This window comes from Furipterus horrens, unplaced genomic scaffold (assembly GCF_987537825.1).
Source record: "Furipterus horrens unplaced genomic scaffold, mFurHor1.1.pri manual_scaffold_4, whole genome shotgun sequence".
NCBI classification, from domain to species: Eukaryota; Metazoa; Chordata; class Mammalia; order Chiroptera; family Furipteridae; genus Furipterus; species Furipterus horrens.
Window position 1 is genome coordinate 49540293 of NW_028327174.1, and position 18607 is coordinate 49558899.

The 18607-nt window shown below is 40.8% G+C and overlaps 1 protein-coding gene and 2 pseudogenes across 1 annotated transcript in view; 2 read left to right on the forward strand and 1 right to left on the reverse strand.

Annotated features, from left to right (window-relative positions):
- SPMIP11 (sperm microtubule inner protein 11) overlaps window positions 1–17422 on the forward strand; it is a 30880-nt gene extending 13458 nt beyond the window's left edge. Inside the window, exons 2-5 of the mRNA XM_090273089.1 lie at window positions 7480–7493; window positions 14429–14551; window positions 16607–16751; window positions 17233–17422. Coding sequence (XP_090129215.1) covers window positions 7480–7493; window positions 14429–14551; window positions 16607–16751; window positions 17233–17281 — 331 coding nt within the window. The 3' untranslated portion in view covers window positions 17282–17422. The remainder of the gene's footprint in view (window positions 1–7479; window positions 7494–14428; window positions 14552–16606; window positions 16752–17232) is intronic.
- Window positions 8999–9508, forward strand: LOC150011683 (transcription factor BTF3 pseudogene; annotated as a pseudogene).
- LOC150011684 (U6 spliceosomal RNA) lies at window positions 15421–15516 on the reverse strand (annotated as a pseudogene).
- Window positions 17423–18607: the final 1185 nt, after the last annotated feature.

Sequence of the window (18607 nt, forward strand, 5' to 3'; positions counted from 1 at the left end):
GAAATTTGACCACGCCTCACACCACACACAAAAATTAACTCAAAATCATAGACATAAATTTGAGAGTTAGAACTTTAAAGCTCTTAGAAGAAAAATCTTTATGACCTTAGATTAAGCAATGATGTCTAAGATATGACACCAAAAACATAGGCAATAGAATAAAAAATAAATTAGATTTCATAAAAATTTAAAAAGTTTTTTTAATGTTTTGTTTACAAGACAGATTTTAAATAATTGAGTATAAGCCTTTATTAAATTAGTACTCATGAGAGAAAAGTAAACTTGTTAAACGGTTGCATGAATAAAAGCTGTGGGCCGACTCATAAATACAGAGAACAGACTGACAGCTGTCAGAGGGGAGGGGTGGGGGACTGGGTGAAAAAGGTGAAGTTATTAAACTAAAAAAAAAGCCCTCATGCGCAGACAACAGTATGGTGATTACCAGAAAGGGGAGTGGGAGAAGGGAGGAGAAGGCAAAGGGAAATAAATGATGACGGAAGGAGACTTGGAGTGGTGAACACACAATACAATATACAGATGATGTATTGCAAAATTGTAGCCCTGAAACCCATATAACTTTATTAATGAATGTCACCCCAATAAGGTCAATAAAAAAAAAAACAAAAGAATAATAAAACAAGAAATCTGTAAATTAAAAAAAGAAAGAAAAGAAAAAAGGCTGTGGGCCCACATAATTTTGATTAAATTCTTTTTCAAAATTTTAGAACAGATAATTTCATTTTTAAAAGCACAGAATATAGCCCTGGCTGGTGTGGCTCAGTTGGTTGGAGTCTTTTACTACACACTGTAAGTTGTGGGTTCAATTACAGGTCAGGGCACATACCTAAATTGTGGGTTCAGTCCCTGAAGCAGCCAATTGATGTTTCTCAAACCCCTCCCCCTGCCCTTCCTCTCTATCTAAAGGCAATGAAAAAATGTCCTCCAATGAGAATTTTAAAAAGGCACAGAAAACAATGAAAATAATTAATTTTATAAAACTAACACAACACTGATTCAATAACAAAGCACAATACAGAATATAGTACAAAAGAAGAACCTATAGACCAATGTAAATATAAATGGACAAATCCTACAAATGGATCAGATTCAGGAATACATTAAAAATCCCAGACAAGATAAAGCTAGTGCAGTTCATGACAACCAAACCAGTATTACCAGAAATATTTTTTAAAGATTTTATTTTATTTAGAGAGAGGGCAAAGAAGGGAGAAAGAGAGAGAAACAATAATTGGTTGCCTGTCGCACACCCCCAACTGGGGACCTGGCCTGCAACCCAAGCATGTGTCATGACCCAGAAATCAAAACAGCATCCTTTCGGTTCACAGGCCAGCACTCGATCCACTAAGCCACACCAGCCAGGACAAGTATTGCCAGAAATATTGAAGGAAAAGCAATAGAAGAAAGAGGAGGAGGTAGAAAAAATATGAATAATAAAATGTAACTACATACTTATTAATAATTACTTTAAATGTAAATGTATTAAATGCTCCAATCAAAAGACATAGAGTGGCTGAATGGATAAAAAAGCAAGACCCAAGTGTTCATTGATAGATAGATGATTGGATAAAGAAGATGTACATATATGCAGTGGACTGTTGGAATATTACTTGGTCCTGAAAAAGAATGAAAGCTTACCATTTGTAACAACATAGATGGACCTAGAGGATATTATGATAACTGAAGTAAGTCAGACAAAGATAAACACCATATAGTTTCACTTACGTGTGGAATCTAAAAATAAAAATTAAAAAAAAACCCAGAAAACAAATTCATAGATACAGAGAACAAACTGGTGTTTGCCAGGTGGGAGGAGATTTGGGGGACTGGGTGAAAAAGGTGTAGAAATTAAGAACTACAAATTGGTAGTTACAAAATAGTCACAGGGAGGTAAAACAGAATAGAGACTACAAGAGGAGACCCAAAAATGCAATTTATTTATTTAAAATAGCGTATTCTTACATGTTAAAACTTCAGTCACCTTCAAAGTACTCTTCATTTGATACAATATACCTATTGACAATTTTTGAACTTGTCAATTTTGATGCCTCTTAGTGCTTCTGCAGTTTTTCGTTTCACCTCTTCCACATCTGCAAAATGTTTCCCTTTGAGGACTTTTTCATCCAGGGAAACAAAGAAAAGTCGCTCAGGGCAAGATTGAGTGAATAGGGAGGGTGGAGCATGGGAATTAGGTCATTTTGGTCAAAAACTGCTGAACACTCCGTGCGGTGTGGGCAGGTGCGCTCGTAAATCACCCATCATGAAATGGGCAAATGCATTGAAAGAGTGTTCAAAAAAAATCCACTGAAGCCAAACGCAGACTCTCACAACAATGCCAGCTGGTACACTGATACACGTACCTAGAACACGCACCTGGGGGGGAACCTTTACTACAAGGAAACCTTTACTACAAGGGGCCCACCCTCCAGAAGGTAAAGCTGGGTTTTCCTGGGGTCCCCCCCTTGTATAGTCAACAATACTGTAATAACTATGTATGGTGTAAAGAGAGTAGTATACTTATGAAGGGGATCACTTTGTCAGTTATATAAATGTCTAACCACTATGTTGTACACTTGAAACATATAATACTGAATGTCAACTGTAATTTAAAAGATTTTTAAAAAATTAAAGAATATATTAAAGACAATATCTATCATGATGTAGATTTATTCCAGAAATACAATGGTGACTCAATTTTAGGGAACAGATTAATATAATACATGACATCTGTCTGTCAAATTAAAAAAGGTATATCCAACTATTTCACTAAAAATTAAAGTCATTCGATATTTTTAAGAAATACTTTGTAAATTAAAAATAAAAGGATATTCCTTAGCATAATAAAGACCTCCGAACCTTATATCATACACAAAAATAACTCTCAAATGGATTAAAGATAAATATATAAAACAAAACTATAGAAATATTAGAGGAAAACATAGAATATTTTTATAATCAGGGTGGTTTTGGAAAATCTTTCCTTTAGAACATAAAGCCCAGAAGCCTAATAGAAAAGAATGATCATTTTTGCTAAGTAAAAAAATTGTAAATTATATATCAGAAGACATCAGAGTTAAAAGGCAAGAGACAAAGAGAAAATATTTGTTACATATAGATGTGTGTATATATATAAATACATATACATATGTATAATTTGTATATATTATAATATTCAGAATATACAAAAAGCTTGTAAGTAAGGCACCAATCCAGATTCCTCTCCTCATCCTACATCAGATATTTATTTATTGAGAACTTACTGTGCCAGGCACATATTAGGCACTTGAAATACAACAGTGATTAACACAGAAGATATATAAATAAAGAAATATAGATTGTAAGAAGTGCTGGGAAGGAAATAAGGGGGCAAAGCAATAAATCCAAATTTGTAAATTGCTGACCAGAGGACCAGACTCAGCCTGCAGAGTGCTTTTTAAAAAACTTTGGACCAACATTTAAAAATAAAAGAGCTTTTATGTAAAGCCTCCACTTCTAACTTCTATTTTAAAAATTAGAACTAGCCACACTGGCCCTAAATTATCACATGAGCACAAGCAGTCAAAGCAAAGTAGCAGCTTTCCCTTTAGGTGGGACAGGTTTCTTGCTCAGTTTGCTTTACGCATAAATGTCATCTGCCTGGCTCCTACAGGCAACTGAGTTTGCAGATAACCATGATGGCGAGTAAGTTGGGAAGACCCATTTTATACATAGAGATCAAGGAGGTAATATATGAGCAACACCTCAAGAATGGGAACAAGTCAACCATGTGTAGAGCTGAGACTAGAGTTTCATCTTTAGGAGAAAAAATTTCAAAATCTAGAGCAGTTCAAAGACAAAACTATAGCAAAGCATCTCCACCTCCCACTTCGATGCATTGCTTTCACTGCATCGCCTCCAGATGCCTGTAACTCATCTTCCACTTCTGACATGCCATTTTTTGTAGACACCTGAAATATATATATACTCTGCTCATCATCCATGACCGCATAACAAAAAGAACCTTAGAACAATATTTCTGATCATACTACCCTTTCCACAAAGACATTCAGACAACCTGGCTACAATCTGCCAAATTTGGCTTCAACTGTGTCATTCAGTCTTCCACCTGAAAATTCCATTCAATAGGAATGAGGAACACCACAATGGGAAACTTGTCTCATACCTTTCTATTACTTCAGAACTGGTTTGGGAAATTCACAAGGAGGGAAGGGAGATTATGGGTAAAAGACAGCGTTATATTTGGCTCCTAGCAGGGCCACATCCACCTTACTTATTCTTCTTTCTAGTCCCAATTTCTACATTAATTCTAGGAACCCACAGTTCCTAACTCTATGCTCACCCTTAGTTCCACAATCCAAATGATCTTGCAGGATTCTAATTTGTAATCCATACTTAGGTTCAGAATGGTTCTCTGGCCTCACTCTCTTTGTGGCTGATTCCACCTTGTTAATATATTCACTCAAGTGATTTGACGCTTTTCTCCCCACCAATGCTAGCTCTTCAACCTGTTCTATGTGCTCAAATCAACCACACTCTTACCTGGCCCCTCAACTAGGACTTTAACAGCAACCATAAAATGAACCTGTTAATACTGACACTTTTCATTCTTAACACTTACTAGAGTGATATTTTGAAGTCATTCACAATTTTTCTTTGAAGATAGGGTTTTTTCTCTTCTAGTAGATGGGAGTGTATTAACATTCAATTCAAAAAAAGCCCACTCAAGCTTTCCTTGGTATAATCATAATGAAAACTCGGAGGTGAGTCACGATGTGTAACTAAATATTCTACCAGCCCCTGCCTCCTCCTTACCCACCCCACCAATAAAGAACCAAAAGAGAAAAACCAAAGAAGATAGCAGGGTGTGGGAAGAATACTTTGATCTATCCCCAATTTCAGAAACTCAGTTTTATCAGGTACCCCAAAATTTTCAGATTCAGGAGTTAAATCACAGTAAGCAAATTCAGAGTGCCTCAGTTTCCTCACCTATAAATGAAGATAATAATGCCTTTCTTTTCGATTTGCTGTGGATATTAAATAAAATAATATATGCAATACATCTAAGACTTAGCACATAGAACTATACAACAGATGATTGGAAGTTATAAGCCATAATATGTAAGTTACTATTTATTGTACATGTGGAATATATATACCTTTCCTATGACTAGAATATTTTTGTCTACTTAAGACATACTTGCCAGGATAAACCTGGGACAGAACACTTTTTTAAGTATATTTTATTGATTGTGCTGTTACAGTTGTCCCAATTTTTCCCCTTTGCCCCCCTCCACCTGGTACCCCCCCTTCCCTCCAGCAATCCCCCTGCTTAGTTCATGTCCATGGGTCATACATATAAGTCCTTTGGCTTCACCCTTTCCTATACTATTCTTAACTTCACCCTGTCTATTTTGTTCCTGCCAATTATGCTTCTTAATCCCTGCACCATTTCTCCTATTCTCCCCTTCCCTCTCCCAGCTGATAACCCTCCAAATGATCTCCATACCTATGATTCTGTTCCTGTTCTGCTTGTTTGCTTAGTTTGTTTTGTTTCTGTTTTTTAGATTCAGTTCTTGATAGTTGTGAGTTGTCATTTTAATGTTCATAGTTTTGATCTTCTTTTTCTTAAATAAGTCTCTTTAACATTTCATATAATAAGGACTTGGTGATAATGAGTTCCTTTAGCTTTACTTTGTCTCAGAAGCACTTTATCTGCCCTTCCATTCTAAATGATATCTTTGCTGGATAGAGTAGTCTTGGTTGTAGGTCCTTGCTTTTCATCACTTTGAATACTTCTTGCCAGTCCCTTCTTGCCTGCAAAGTTTTTTTTGAGAAATCAGCTGAGAGTCTTATGGGAACTCCTTTGTAGATGACTCTGCTTTTCTCTTGCTGCTTTTAAGATTCTCTCTTTATCTTTAACCTTTGGCATTTTAATTATGATGTGTCTTGCTGTGGTCTTTGGGTCCAACTAGTTTGGGACTCTCTGTGCTTCCTGGACTGACATGTCTATTTCCTTCACCAAATGGAGGAAGTTTTCTTTCATTATTTTTTCAAACAAGTTTTCAATTTCTTGCTCTTCCTCTTCTCCTTCTGGCACCCCTATGATTCATATGTTGTCATGTTTAAAGTTGTCCCAAAGATTCCTAAGCCTCTTCTTGTTTCTTTCAATTCTTTTTTCTTCTTTCTGTTTCAAGTTGGGAAGGAACATTTTTAACTATATGATTCCTTGAGAAGAAAAATATTCTGGCTGGCTTCAAAGGATAGTTCATTCAGGCCCTTAAGGAGCCTGCTGACTACAGCTGCCCACAGAAGAGCACACCTGAGCAGTGACTAGACCTCTCATATCCACCAGTCAGTGGATTCCTACCCCTCCCAGACTCACCCTTCCAGATCCTAATACTGGTTTCCCCTACAAGTTCAGCCTAGCTTCCAGAGTTTGTTCATCTGATGTCCAAGTCTCTTGAGTACCTAAGCTTTCCATTCTCTGTCTTGTCCAGGGGAGAATAGCCCTATATCTGTCCTTTCCTTTGCTGAATGTCTCTACCTGCTTTGAACCCTGCTCTCCTACCTACCTTAGCATCTCACCTGGACACTTCTCTTGGTCCATAAGTGTTTTGGTCTTGATTTCAAACAAATTAACTATTATCTGGTCCTTTGCTGAGATAACTCCCTTGCTTTATTATATGAAAACCCTTGGTCAAGCTAGACCTTATCAAAACAATCTGTCCTCATTGCTCACTGAAAGAAGTTTCAGAGGCAAATCGATGAGGGTAGGTGGTAGAAGAGATTGTTTGTTCTTATCTGGAGACAAAAGACCTCTCCCTGCCAGACTCCAGTGACAGCCCTCTATCCAGAGATATAATGAAATCCAAGCTATGCACATCCAAAGGGCCTCACTCCATCTTCTTCCACTGCTGCCTTTATTATTCCTCTTTCCAGAATAATTCACTAACTAATCCTCAGAGTTGCTCTTACTTCCACTTCCAAATGAATCTCTTCACAGAATAACTAAGTCTCAAGTCTCTGGTAAAAACTGAGCACATCTAGCTTGCATTATCATTTTCTGGATCCTGTCAGAGGATGTAATTAGTGGTTTTCCCCACCTTGGCTAGGATGTCCTCTGCTCAATCTCCTAAGTCTCCTGGCCTCTCCAGCTGCCTGTCCCAGTGACTCACCTGTTAGGAGCCAGCGGGGGATGCCATTCTTAGATGCCAGCAGAGGGCACTGTAGTTCTGAATTTTCAAATAGGTGCAGGAACTCAGCAAGAATGAATTGGCCAAAGCTCTGAGCCCCTCTGCCTTTCCAAATGGATAGACCTACTATGGTTATAGAAATGTATCTTTGAAACAACCCATATGTCTCATAGCTGCTACAGACCACCATCCCCATCTGCCTGAAACTGGAGGGGAGAAGGCACTCAAGCTACTCATAACTACAATCCTTCAAAGCCTAGGGAATGAGCACCTTCAAGGTGGGTGACTAGACTGCAGCAGACCACTTTCCCCACATTGGCTCAGCCTTGCCCCACTGGGACTGATCCAGTCCACTGCAGAGTGGCCACCAGGTTCCTGTCATCTCTGGTCCCTGATGCTGGCCATAGGAAATGGTATTGCACATTTCAGTGGAACTTACGAAGCCAGAGTTCTGCCTCTGGATCAAGGTGATGATATCATGTCCACCATCCAATTCAAGGCTGCTCTGGTGTGAGCAAGATACCCTTGACAGCACCCCCATTGAGCTGTACGTAGGGAGCCCATCAAGAAGCTGGTTCTTTTAGTCCATGTTTTCCCTTAGTCCTTGGTCTTTCCTGGATGCTCTGATTAGGTTATTTCAAGAGTCAGTTTGGTGCAGTGGTTAAGAACAGGGCTCTGGAGCCAAACTGCTTGGTTAAACTCATGTCTCTGCCATATGCTAGTCATGTGACCTTAGGGAAATTACTAAATGTCTCTGGGCCTCTGTTTCCCTATTTGTAAAATAAGATAATAATAGTACCTACCTTCTATAGCTGTGCCGAGCACATTCACTAAGTATTAGCTTTTGTATTGTTATCTCTAGAAGATCCAGGCTAATCAGTTTTAGGTCCGGAGTCTGCAACCAGCATTATGCCTCTCTGTTATCTCACGCCCCATCTATTTCCCCTGTGTTGAGGATCCTGAGCAAGTGCACCACTTTGAGGAAGATAATGTTGGAAATGAAAGCAAAGGAACTCCCCTATATGTGAAATGTGCCCTGCAGATTGGTCTGGTTCCCTGGGCTCATGCTCCTGTCCACTTCCTCCCAAAGCACTGGCAATTTCCTTGTATCAGGGAAGACAATAAGTGCAATACAGCCTTCCAAACACACATCAGCCAATTTCAACCCATTTTAATGTCCCAGCCAACTTCAAGAGATTCATGCCTAGTATTGGGTATGACCTCCTGGACAGGAGTCATTTGTTATGTATAATACCACAACATTTCTCTCAGACTGATCTTATATGATTCTCTAGTCAGGGTGGTACTATGCTAGCAGTAATACCAAGTCTAAGACAACTGCAAGTAATGAGTGTTAAGATATTATCACTACTATGTACTAAGCATCTGAACAGGCAGGCGAGTACCCTAACCTGGAAGTCAGAGTTCTGGGAGCCACGAAACATGTATAAATGAATGACCCATGGACATGGACAGCAGGGGTGGGGATTGACTGTGGGGGCAGGGGGGTAGATGGGGCGGTGGAGAGCAATGGGGGAAAAATTGGGACAACTGTTGAACAACAATAATCAATCAATCTCTAGCTGCCATCTTGCATCCCCGCGTGTGCGTGCTTATTTTCAGCTGGTCTGCCAAAGACCCCCCTGAGCACCAACCCTAGTCCCCCCATTTTCTCTCCAACAAGATGAAAGAAACTATCATGAACCAAGAGAAACTCGCCAAACTGCAGGCACAAGTGCGCATTGGGGGGAAAGGTACTGCTCGTAGGAAGAAGGTGGTTCACAGAACAGCTACAGCGATGATAAAAAACTTCAGTTCTCCTTAAAGAAGTTGGGGGTAAACAACATCTCTGGCATTGAAGAGGTAAATATGTTCACAAACCAAGGAACAGTGATCCACTTTAACAACCCTAAAGTTCAGGCATCTCTAGCAGCGAACACGTTCACCATTACGGGCCACGCTGAGACAAAGCAGCTGACAGAAATGCTGCCCAGCATCTTAAATCAGCTTGGTGCAGACGGTCTGACCAGTTTAAGGAGACTAGCTGAAGCTCTGCCCAAACAATCTGTGGATGGAAAAGCACCACTTGCTACAGGAGAGGATGATGATGATGAAGTTCCAGATCTTGTGGAGAATTTTGATGAGGCTTCCAAGAATGAAGCAAACTGAATTGAGTCAACTTCTGAAGAAGATAAACTTGAAGAAGTTACTGGGAGCTGCTATTTTATAATATGACTGCTTTTTCAAATTTTGTTTATGGATCTGATAAAATCTAGATCTCTAATATTTTTAAGCCCTAGCCCCTTGGACACTGCAGCTTTTTTCAGTTTTTGCTTATACACGAATCATTCTTTGCAGCAAATTAAGCTGAAGAAGCCTGGGAATAAAGTTTGAAACGAAAAAAAAAAAAAAAATCAATCAATCAAGAATTCTGGGAGCCACTAAGGCACACACATTTTAAAAATTCTTCAACCTGAAAATATTGTGGCAAATCAGCCCCAGTTCCAATGAACAGAGGCAATGGGAAAAGAAGGAGATAACTAAGATTTTGAGATGACTTCAGTGGCCCTGGGAAGCCTATAATATTGAGAAGTCTGCAACATTAATTAGGATGAGTGAAAGATCCACCCAAGTACTTTTGCACCATCCCAGATGTCTTTTACAACCAGTCCATTCAAAGTATCAAGTGTGGTCTTATGGCAACTCCCATTTCATGGCCTAATTCTAGAAAAAAATGTTCAGGGTATTCCATATCTGTTTAGTCCCCAAAGCCATATGAAGCATGGCATGGTATTAACTGGGTGGATGAAGAACCTCTGTTATACTATCTTCCAACAAAATGATGGATTCTACTACCTTACCACTGTGGAGTTTGCATATAAAGAGCTCAGAGTCTGTGGCATGATTCTTACATACCCTTCATCATAGCTTCAATCATAGCTTCCAATCCTGGAAGTTTGGGGAAGCTATGATTACCAAAAATTATCCTCCAGCCTGCCAAAAAAACTGATGTGAGAAGTACGTCAACCAGTCCTTGATTCAGAAGGAAGGCATCCAAGTGGATAATATTGTCCAGCATGCCTCCAAGCACACAGTAACCATCCATATGGGAAGCTGGGAAGACCATCTGGCTGTACGCTTAAGAACAATCAATCTGAGGCCAGATGAAGAGCTCCCACTGTCACCTGCACCCGGACCAATAGTTATGCATAGTCCAGATCCCATTACCCTGAGTCTACATCTACATGAACATTCCACCACCCACTACTTGCCCAAAGTCAAACCACAAAACTCAAATGACACTGGTTTCAGGAACTTTCCCCTCTTGCTGCTGTAACCTGTGATGAGGCACAAATCAGCCCCTTGGTTCAGTCCAAGCTTCCAAAATTCTGTACTCTGCTGCCTCTCCAAGTCCTCAACTCTTGGTAGAGGGAGGGAATTCAAACAGTGTCCCACTCTGGCAGTGTCATTATCTCTGAGAATACTAAAGGAGACTTCCATAGAAGTGCAAAAGTGAGGGAGGAGGGACAGAGATGATGGAGTGTGACCAAGCTAGGAAGAAGGGGAAAAGCAGGAGCTGAGGGAAGAACTACAGAAAAGAAGAGGCATCCCTGCCTTCCACCAGAGGTGAGGCAGCAATTTCAACAATTTCCAGAGAAAATGGCCAACTTTCATCCTTTCACTGACGGCTCAGGATTCAGAGGTGAAAGCCAAATCCTATTTAAGCAGAACATGAACTTATTTAAAATAGTGGAATTATATCAAACTAAAAAGCTTCTGCATAACAAATGAAACAAAATGAAAATACAACCTGCAGATGAGAGAGAATATTTACAAACCATACATTTGACAAAGGGTTAGTAACCAAAGTATATAAGAAACTCGTAACTCAATAGCAAAAAAAAAAAAAAAAAAAGAGAGAGAGAGAGAGAGAGAAATCTGATTAAAAAATGGGCAAAGGAACAGAAAAGACATTTCCCCAAAGAAAACATACAAATGGGCAACAGGCAAATTAAAAGATACTCAACATGATTAATCATCAGGAAAATGCAAGTTGAAAACACAGATAACACCTCACATGTGTTGAAAGTGGTTATTATTTAAAAAATAATAAAGATTAAGTGTTGGTGAAGATGTGGAGAAAAGAAAACCCTTGTGCACTGTTGGTGGGAATGTAAATTGGTGCAGCCAATATGGGAAACATTATGGACATTCCCCAAAAAATTAAAGATAGAACTATCATATGATCCAGCAGTTCCATTTCTGGGTGTATATCCAAAGGAATTGAAATCAAGATCTCAGACTGACATCTCACTCCCATGTTCATTGCCTCATTGTTCACAACACCAAAGGCGTGGAAGCAACATAAATGTTCATAATGCATGGACAGGTAAAGAAAGTGTGGTATGTGTATACAGTGGAAATTCTGCCATTTTCAACAATATGGATGAACCTGGAAGACATTATGTTGAGTGAAATAAGCCAGACATGGAAGGATAAATACTACATGATACCACTTACATGAGGAATCAAAAATAATCGAACTCATAGAAGCAGAGAATAGAATGGTTGTTGCCAGTGGCAAGGGGGAAGGACGAAGGAGGTGATAGTGGTCGAAGAGTACAAGTTTCAGTTATACAAGATGAGTGAGTCTGGAGATCTACCCTGCAGCATAGAGCCTATACTTAATACTGTATTACATACTTAAAAATTTGCTAAGAGGGTAAATCTTGTTCAATGTTCTTATCGCAAAGTAATAATAACAACAAAGAGGGTGGGAGGCAATCTCTAGAAGGGATGGATATGTTTATGGTATAGATTGTAGAGACGGTTTCACAGGTGTGTACTTATCTCCAAACTCATTAAGTTGTATGTATCAAATATGTGCAATTTTTACATCAGTTTTACAATAAAGTCGTTTAGCTATAGAAGGAACAAAGAACCAAGCTTTATGGATAGTAACCAGAAACATTGTTGAGCATGACGCTGCAGACCTGGGTGGGCATAGACACTACTGCACTCAATGCTAGGGCGGGCACTGCTGGCACCAAGGACGCCGGGCGTACTGCTCCCAGGAGCAGGTGCAGCTTCACTGCTGCAACTTCCCACCAACAGAAGAAAACTTGACATGTCCATGCTTCTTTGCAATCTCATCTTTGATTCAAAATCTGGAACAGATGTATTTGATTGGCCTAGCCAGTCTTTACCCATGCCCTAGCTGCAATTCTGTGGCACACCAAAGAAGTATTTTTGCCAATCTGACAAAAAAAAAAAAAAAGTATAATTTTCATCCATCCACACCAGATGGGTAGTGTTGTGTTGGCTATTGTCATTTTTTTATTTGACAACCTAAGGGAAAAGAGATCAGTGCCCCTGACTATTTAAATAGTCAGGTGCTGCATGTTTTAAAATTCTTGTGGCACACCAGTTGAAAATTGCTGTCTAAGTTTGCTGTAACAAAATACCATAGACTGGGTGGCTTAAAAACAACAGAAATTTCTCACAGCTCCGGAGGCTGAAGTCCAAGATAAGGGTGCCAGCATGGTTGGGTGAGGGCCCTCTTCTAGGTCGCAGACTTCTGTGTCCTCACATTGAGGAAGGAGTAAGGGAGCTCTCTCAGGCCTCTTTTATTTTTAACTAAATTTATTGGGGTGACATTGGTTAATAAAATTATATAGTTTCAGATGTACAATTCTATAACACATCATCTGTGTATTGTATTGTGTGTCCACCACCTCAAGTCCAAGCCTCCTTCCATCACCATTTATCCCCCGTATACCCTCTTCTACATCCGCCCCTACAGCTTACCCTCTGGTAATCACCACACTGTCATACCATTGTCTGTGTTTATGAGGGGGTTTTTTTCTGCTTAATTCCTTCACCTTTTTCACACAGTCCCACAACCCCCCTCCCCTCTGACAGCTGTCAGTTCTCTATCTATGAGTGTTTCTATTTTGTTTGTTAGTTCATTTTGTTCACTAGATTCCACATGAGTGGAATCATATGGTACTTATCTTTCTCTGACTGGCTTATTTCACTTACCATATTGCTCTCCAAGTCCAACCATGCTGTTGCAAAGGGTAAGATTTCCATCTTTCTTTATGGTCTCAGGCCTCTTTAATTTTATTATTATTATTATTATTACTATTTTTTTAATCCTTACCCAAGGACATGTTTATTGACTTTAGAGAGTGGGAGAGGAAGAGGGGAGAGAAACATCTATCAGTTGCCTCTTGTAACGCACCCCAACAGGGGACCAGGGACTGATCTGCAACCTAGGCATGTGCCCTGACCTGAAATGGAACCCACAACCTTTCAGTTTACAGGATGATGCTCCAACCAACTGAGCACACAGGGCCAGGGCTCAGACCTCTTTTATAAGGGCACTAATTCCATTATGACCTAATCACCTCCCAAAGCCCCCACCTCTAAATACCATCACCTTGGGCATTAAGTTTTCAACATATGAATTTGGGGAAGGACATAAACATTCAGATCACAGCACTGGGTAAGGAAAATCTGGTGTTTTCAGCCTAGATCTGGTTTTGCATCACAGGGGATTCCCAAACCCTCATAAGAATACTAAATTTACTGTACTACTATGCCCTACCACACCCTACCATACCCTACCCTGCCCTACATTAAGCATATCCCCTGTCCCTCTCCACTTTACCCAGCATTAATCAGGCTCCAAATCAATAGCAAGCTGAGTCCTCTCTAATGCTTCTAACACTTGCTGTCATGCTGCCTGAATAGCTCTTCCTGATACTGCCACATCCCACATACTTTTTCTTAACCTCCAAGACTTATCTCAAAGATAACTTCCCCTATTAGACCAATTAAAGGTCTGCAAATATGCCGGTCCCAGAAAAGGATTGTCTATCCAGATAAAGTGCCTTTTTTTTTTTTTTTTTTTTGCCTGCACTAATCCTAAGTACTTGTCTATATTTTGATACCAGCAGGAGGCCACTCAAAACCCAGGAGTCACGGAGGAATAAGAGGGTGGTGAAGAAGGTCTCTTGATCACTGGGTTCTCCCTTCCTCCCCTCTGTCACGGGCATTGTGATTTGACTCCTGAGATCCCAAGAATCAAGAATCAGACTTGAGTGGCTAGGAGAGATCCTTGCCTTGTGCCTAGCTGGCATGAACACCAGAGACTCAGAGAATCAAATAGCCCTATTTGTCAAGTACTCAAATCAAGTCTGCTCTTATTTCAGACCAGAAGGAACTGGTGCCCACGAAGCTTCCCCCAATTAACTCAGAAGATGGGAATTATTCTGTGCACCAGAATAGCCACACAAGGTACCATAAAGCTGTACGGAAGGTGTTGTTAAAGACATGTAAGTATCTTCCAGTGGCCTATCTATGTCTGAGTTCCTAAATAATGGCTGGGATGAAGTTGGGTGGTTCTAGGGCAGAGGAAAAAACGAGCCAAGAAAAGAGTGAGGAGAGAGGGAGAAAGCAGATCTGAGTGGTGGAGTGAGCAAGATAAAATAAAAATTAAATCAGACTTGGAAGCACAAGATCCAGGTTTGAGTCCTAGTTCTCTGCCTCTTTTAAATGTCTCACCTTGAGTAGTCACTTATCCTTAATTAACCTGCTTCCTCATGCATTACAAAACAAAACAAAACAAGCGCTGGCCTGGTAGCTCAGTTGGTTAGAGCATCGTCCTGACACACCAAGGTTGCCAGTGTAAGTAGAACAATAAATTCATGTGTCTCTCTGTCTTTCTCTCCCTCCCTCACTCCCTCCTTTCCTTCCTCTCTCTGTCTCTAAAATATTTAAATGCTAAAAAAAGAAACAGAAAATGCCTGCTCTACCAATCTTACAGAATTGCTACGCAGATCAAACCAAAAATGAGACAACTTAGTACTTGCATATTATTATATGCTGTGCCTGTGAGGAGTGATAGACCAAGGACTACCTTAGGGATTTAAATTGAGTTTAAGTTCCAAACAAGTCATGTGACCTTGAAAAAGTTCTTTTAAACACTTACCTGCTCTGGACCATCTGGAAATGGGAATAATACTCTAGCATTGCATGAAAAAGAAAATGTAAATTTCAAAAAGCATCTAGGACGAACTACTGATAGATGCGATAGCTTGTAGGAATCTCTAGGGAATTATGCTATATAAAGAAGGCCAATCTTTAAAAGATCACATACTGTATGATGCTGATTATATAGCATTCTTTTTTTCCTTTGTTTTCTTAAAATATGGAATGCTTCACAGACTTATGTGTCATCCTTGTTAATCTTCTCTGTATCATTCCAATTTTAGTATATGTGCTGCCAAAACTATAACACTCTTAAGAAAACAAAATGATAGAAATGAAGAAATGATTATTGATTACCAAGGGCAGGGGCTAGGGGATGGAGGGAGTGGCTATAAAAGGGCAAGTAGAGGATCATGTAGTGATGGAGCTGTTCTCTATTAGTATGTTAATAACATGGTTGTAATATTGTGCAGTAGTTTTCCAGGATGTTACCACTGTGGGGAAATGGGTGAACGGTACATGGGATATCTGTGTATCTTTTCTTGCAAATGTATGTGACTCTATAATTATCTCAAAATTAAAGTTTAATTTAAAAAACTGAAATGCTTTCAGAAATTAAAGAAGACATACATGAAGGAGTATCTAGGAGTTGTTTCTTAATAGCAAAATTTTTTAAAAGCTTATTATTAACAGGAAAGCAACTAAGTAAAAAATATAACATCTACTCAATGATATGTTAGAGATTTTTTAAATGATGATTATAAAGATTATATACCCAGATTATTAGGTTTTAATTCTAAATTTTTTAAATATAAACATTTTATACACTGGTATAATTAGATTTACCCAATTTAATAGTGAAAATACAAAAGAAAATCTAAGTCTGACATTTTTTCAAAATTTTAAGAACACCTCTAATACAACATTTAGAACATGATAGTTACTTAATAAATGATATCTATGAGCAGTATGTAAACACAAGGTAGTATCTTAGCTAAATTCCTTTGCATGAACAAAGGAACTACTTCAGAGAGAAGGGATGGAAATGAGGATGATTAAGCCTTAAAAAAAAAAAAAAAAGAACCTGTGACCTGTGGACCCATCTTGCACATTTCCCAGTGAGTTGACCACTTCTTTTCCACAATCTTAGCACTTGGGGAAGGCCCTCTTGGGAGATGGGCTTAGTAGCAGCAGGAAGAACCAAAACAGATTCAACTGACCGTGAAGGGTGTGAGATGCTGGAATCCGGAAGCAAAGCTGGGTGTGGTGACCAAATTCCTAGGACTTCTCAGCACCTGGTCAGGCCCAGTTGCTAAACTGGGCTTGTGCTGCCCTGAGGCACAAAAGGGAGTTGAGAACTCAAAGAAATTGGATGACCTGTTCTTCCCAAACCCTTTCAGTCCCCAATCAAGTCTTCAGAGTCCCCTTGACTGATGCTCAGAACTTCAGCTTCTGGAGGTCCCACGATCCAGGAGTGCGCCCAGAGGAAAGCATGCCATGGATCCGGGGCCCTCGCCACTGCCTCATTAAAAGCCCGATGACCAGGTTAGGCTGGGAGGGGCGAGGTGGGGAGACCTAGGGAAGTACTCCCTCCCCTCACTTAAATCCTTACAGACTGTTTCATCTCCACTCAGAGTTAGGGAATAGAAGAGGTGGTTTGGGTCTTACTAGGGAAAGCTGGCCCCAGAATTTGGGCAGTGGTGGCATTCAAAGGAGTTAAAGATTTGTCTGTGTCTTTGTGTTTCACCTTGTGGATATGACTTCTGAGCAGGCACAAGTGTCTATAGCATTGCTGTGGGAGTCTGGGGGGTGTCTGTTCCCTTCCTTGCTGCCTCCCCCCACTCCAGCCACCATCCATTGGCAGTGGCCCGCCCTACTTCCTCATCACTAGCCTGTCCATTCTGCCCTGAAGCAGTCTTGGGAGCTATGTTTAAGGACGCACACCACACATACACCCCCACCCCACCCACGCGCGCTCACACATTCCAGCCTGGCCTGGCTGAACCTGAGACCCTCTCTTTTTCAGGTTTATGGACCACTCGATCCTCAATAACAGAATCTTCAGTCTGTATTGAGCAGGATGTGTTTGCAGAAGGACAGGATGGACTGTGGAAGGACAAAGAAGGGGAAAGAGGAAGAAAGTGTCCTGGTTCTGATGGCTGACTAATGGGAGGAGGGGACTGAAAAAGCAGAGTAAAATTTAGATTGGACTAGAAGTCACTTGTATGCACTGAAAGTGAGGGGGAGGGAGGTCAGGCATGTGAGAGACTCTTGAAGTGGCCAGAACTTCGTGTTTGCTTTGGGAGAGGCCAGGGCCCTGGAAACACCACCACAGGGGGTCCTAACCTTGTCTGTGGAAGAGGTCAGAGTGACAGATCTGGGAAGACACATTGATCTTCATGATGCTGAAGCGCCTAGAGTAGTAATGCTCTCTGAAGATACCACAGCTTCACCTTGGCAGGGAGGAAACCAAAGGAAGCCCTTTGACCACAGATGAGAGGGGTTCACCGGGCCCTCAGGCGGGAGGCTGCCTCCTACACCAGGCTCTGCCAATTCTGACCCAACCCGGGGCCCAGAACAGCTGCAGAGAACGTGGGATTTTACAAAGAATTTGATTTTTATTGGTATTTAAATATATTAAATATTTCACTGAAATACATGGTACATTTCCCTCCCCGCTCCCTCAGTGGTTACAGTATAAAACCAAGTGCCTGGGCCTCCCATCCACTGATTTCCCCACCGACTGGTGAGGAAGGGGACAATGGTAGCCCGGGTGAGGACACTGGCTGGCACTGTGGTAGGGGGAGCTGGGTATAGACAGGCCCTTCCCACCTAGCAAGAAGCAGAGGCAAGTCACCCAGACTTGAGATCTTCCCACTCTGGTCTCCTTATACCCTCACACCAGCCCACGGCTCCAAGCAGTCCCCTTCCAACCAGGGATACAGCTGGAGGGAGGTTAGCTGATATTCTGTCAGGACCAACTAGTCTTTTCTCCTCCTCCAACCTTGTCTAATGAAATGCCTAAAGGCTTGTTTGGTTGATGCATGATGATCCCCCAAGGCAGGCAGTTCAAATCAGAAACCAGGCCTCCACCAGGAGCTACAGTCAGAAAGGGCACAAGGAAGGGCAAGGGTGCCACCTGCCCCTTCTGCTCCCAACCCAGCAACTCTGGGACCCACTTTCCTCTGCCTCTAATCACCTCCAAAGACAAAGCAATCTTCAAGCAAAATTCAGGCTTAAATAGGTACAGACAGAAACACCAAGGCACCAGCTAATTCAGGCCAGAGGCAAGGAGGTTGCCAGGAAAAGGATAAAAAGAAGGCAAGGATAAGAAGGGAATATAGAATCTAGCCTCCTAACCCTCTTGCCAGCCCTTACAGGGTTCACGGGGATTGGGGAGC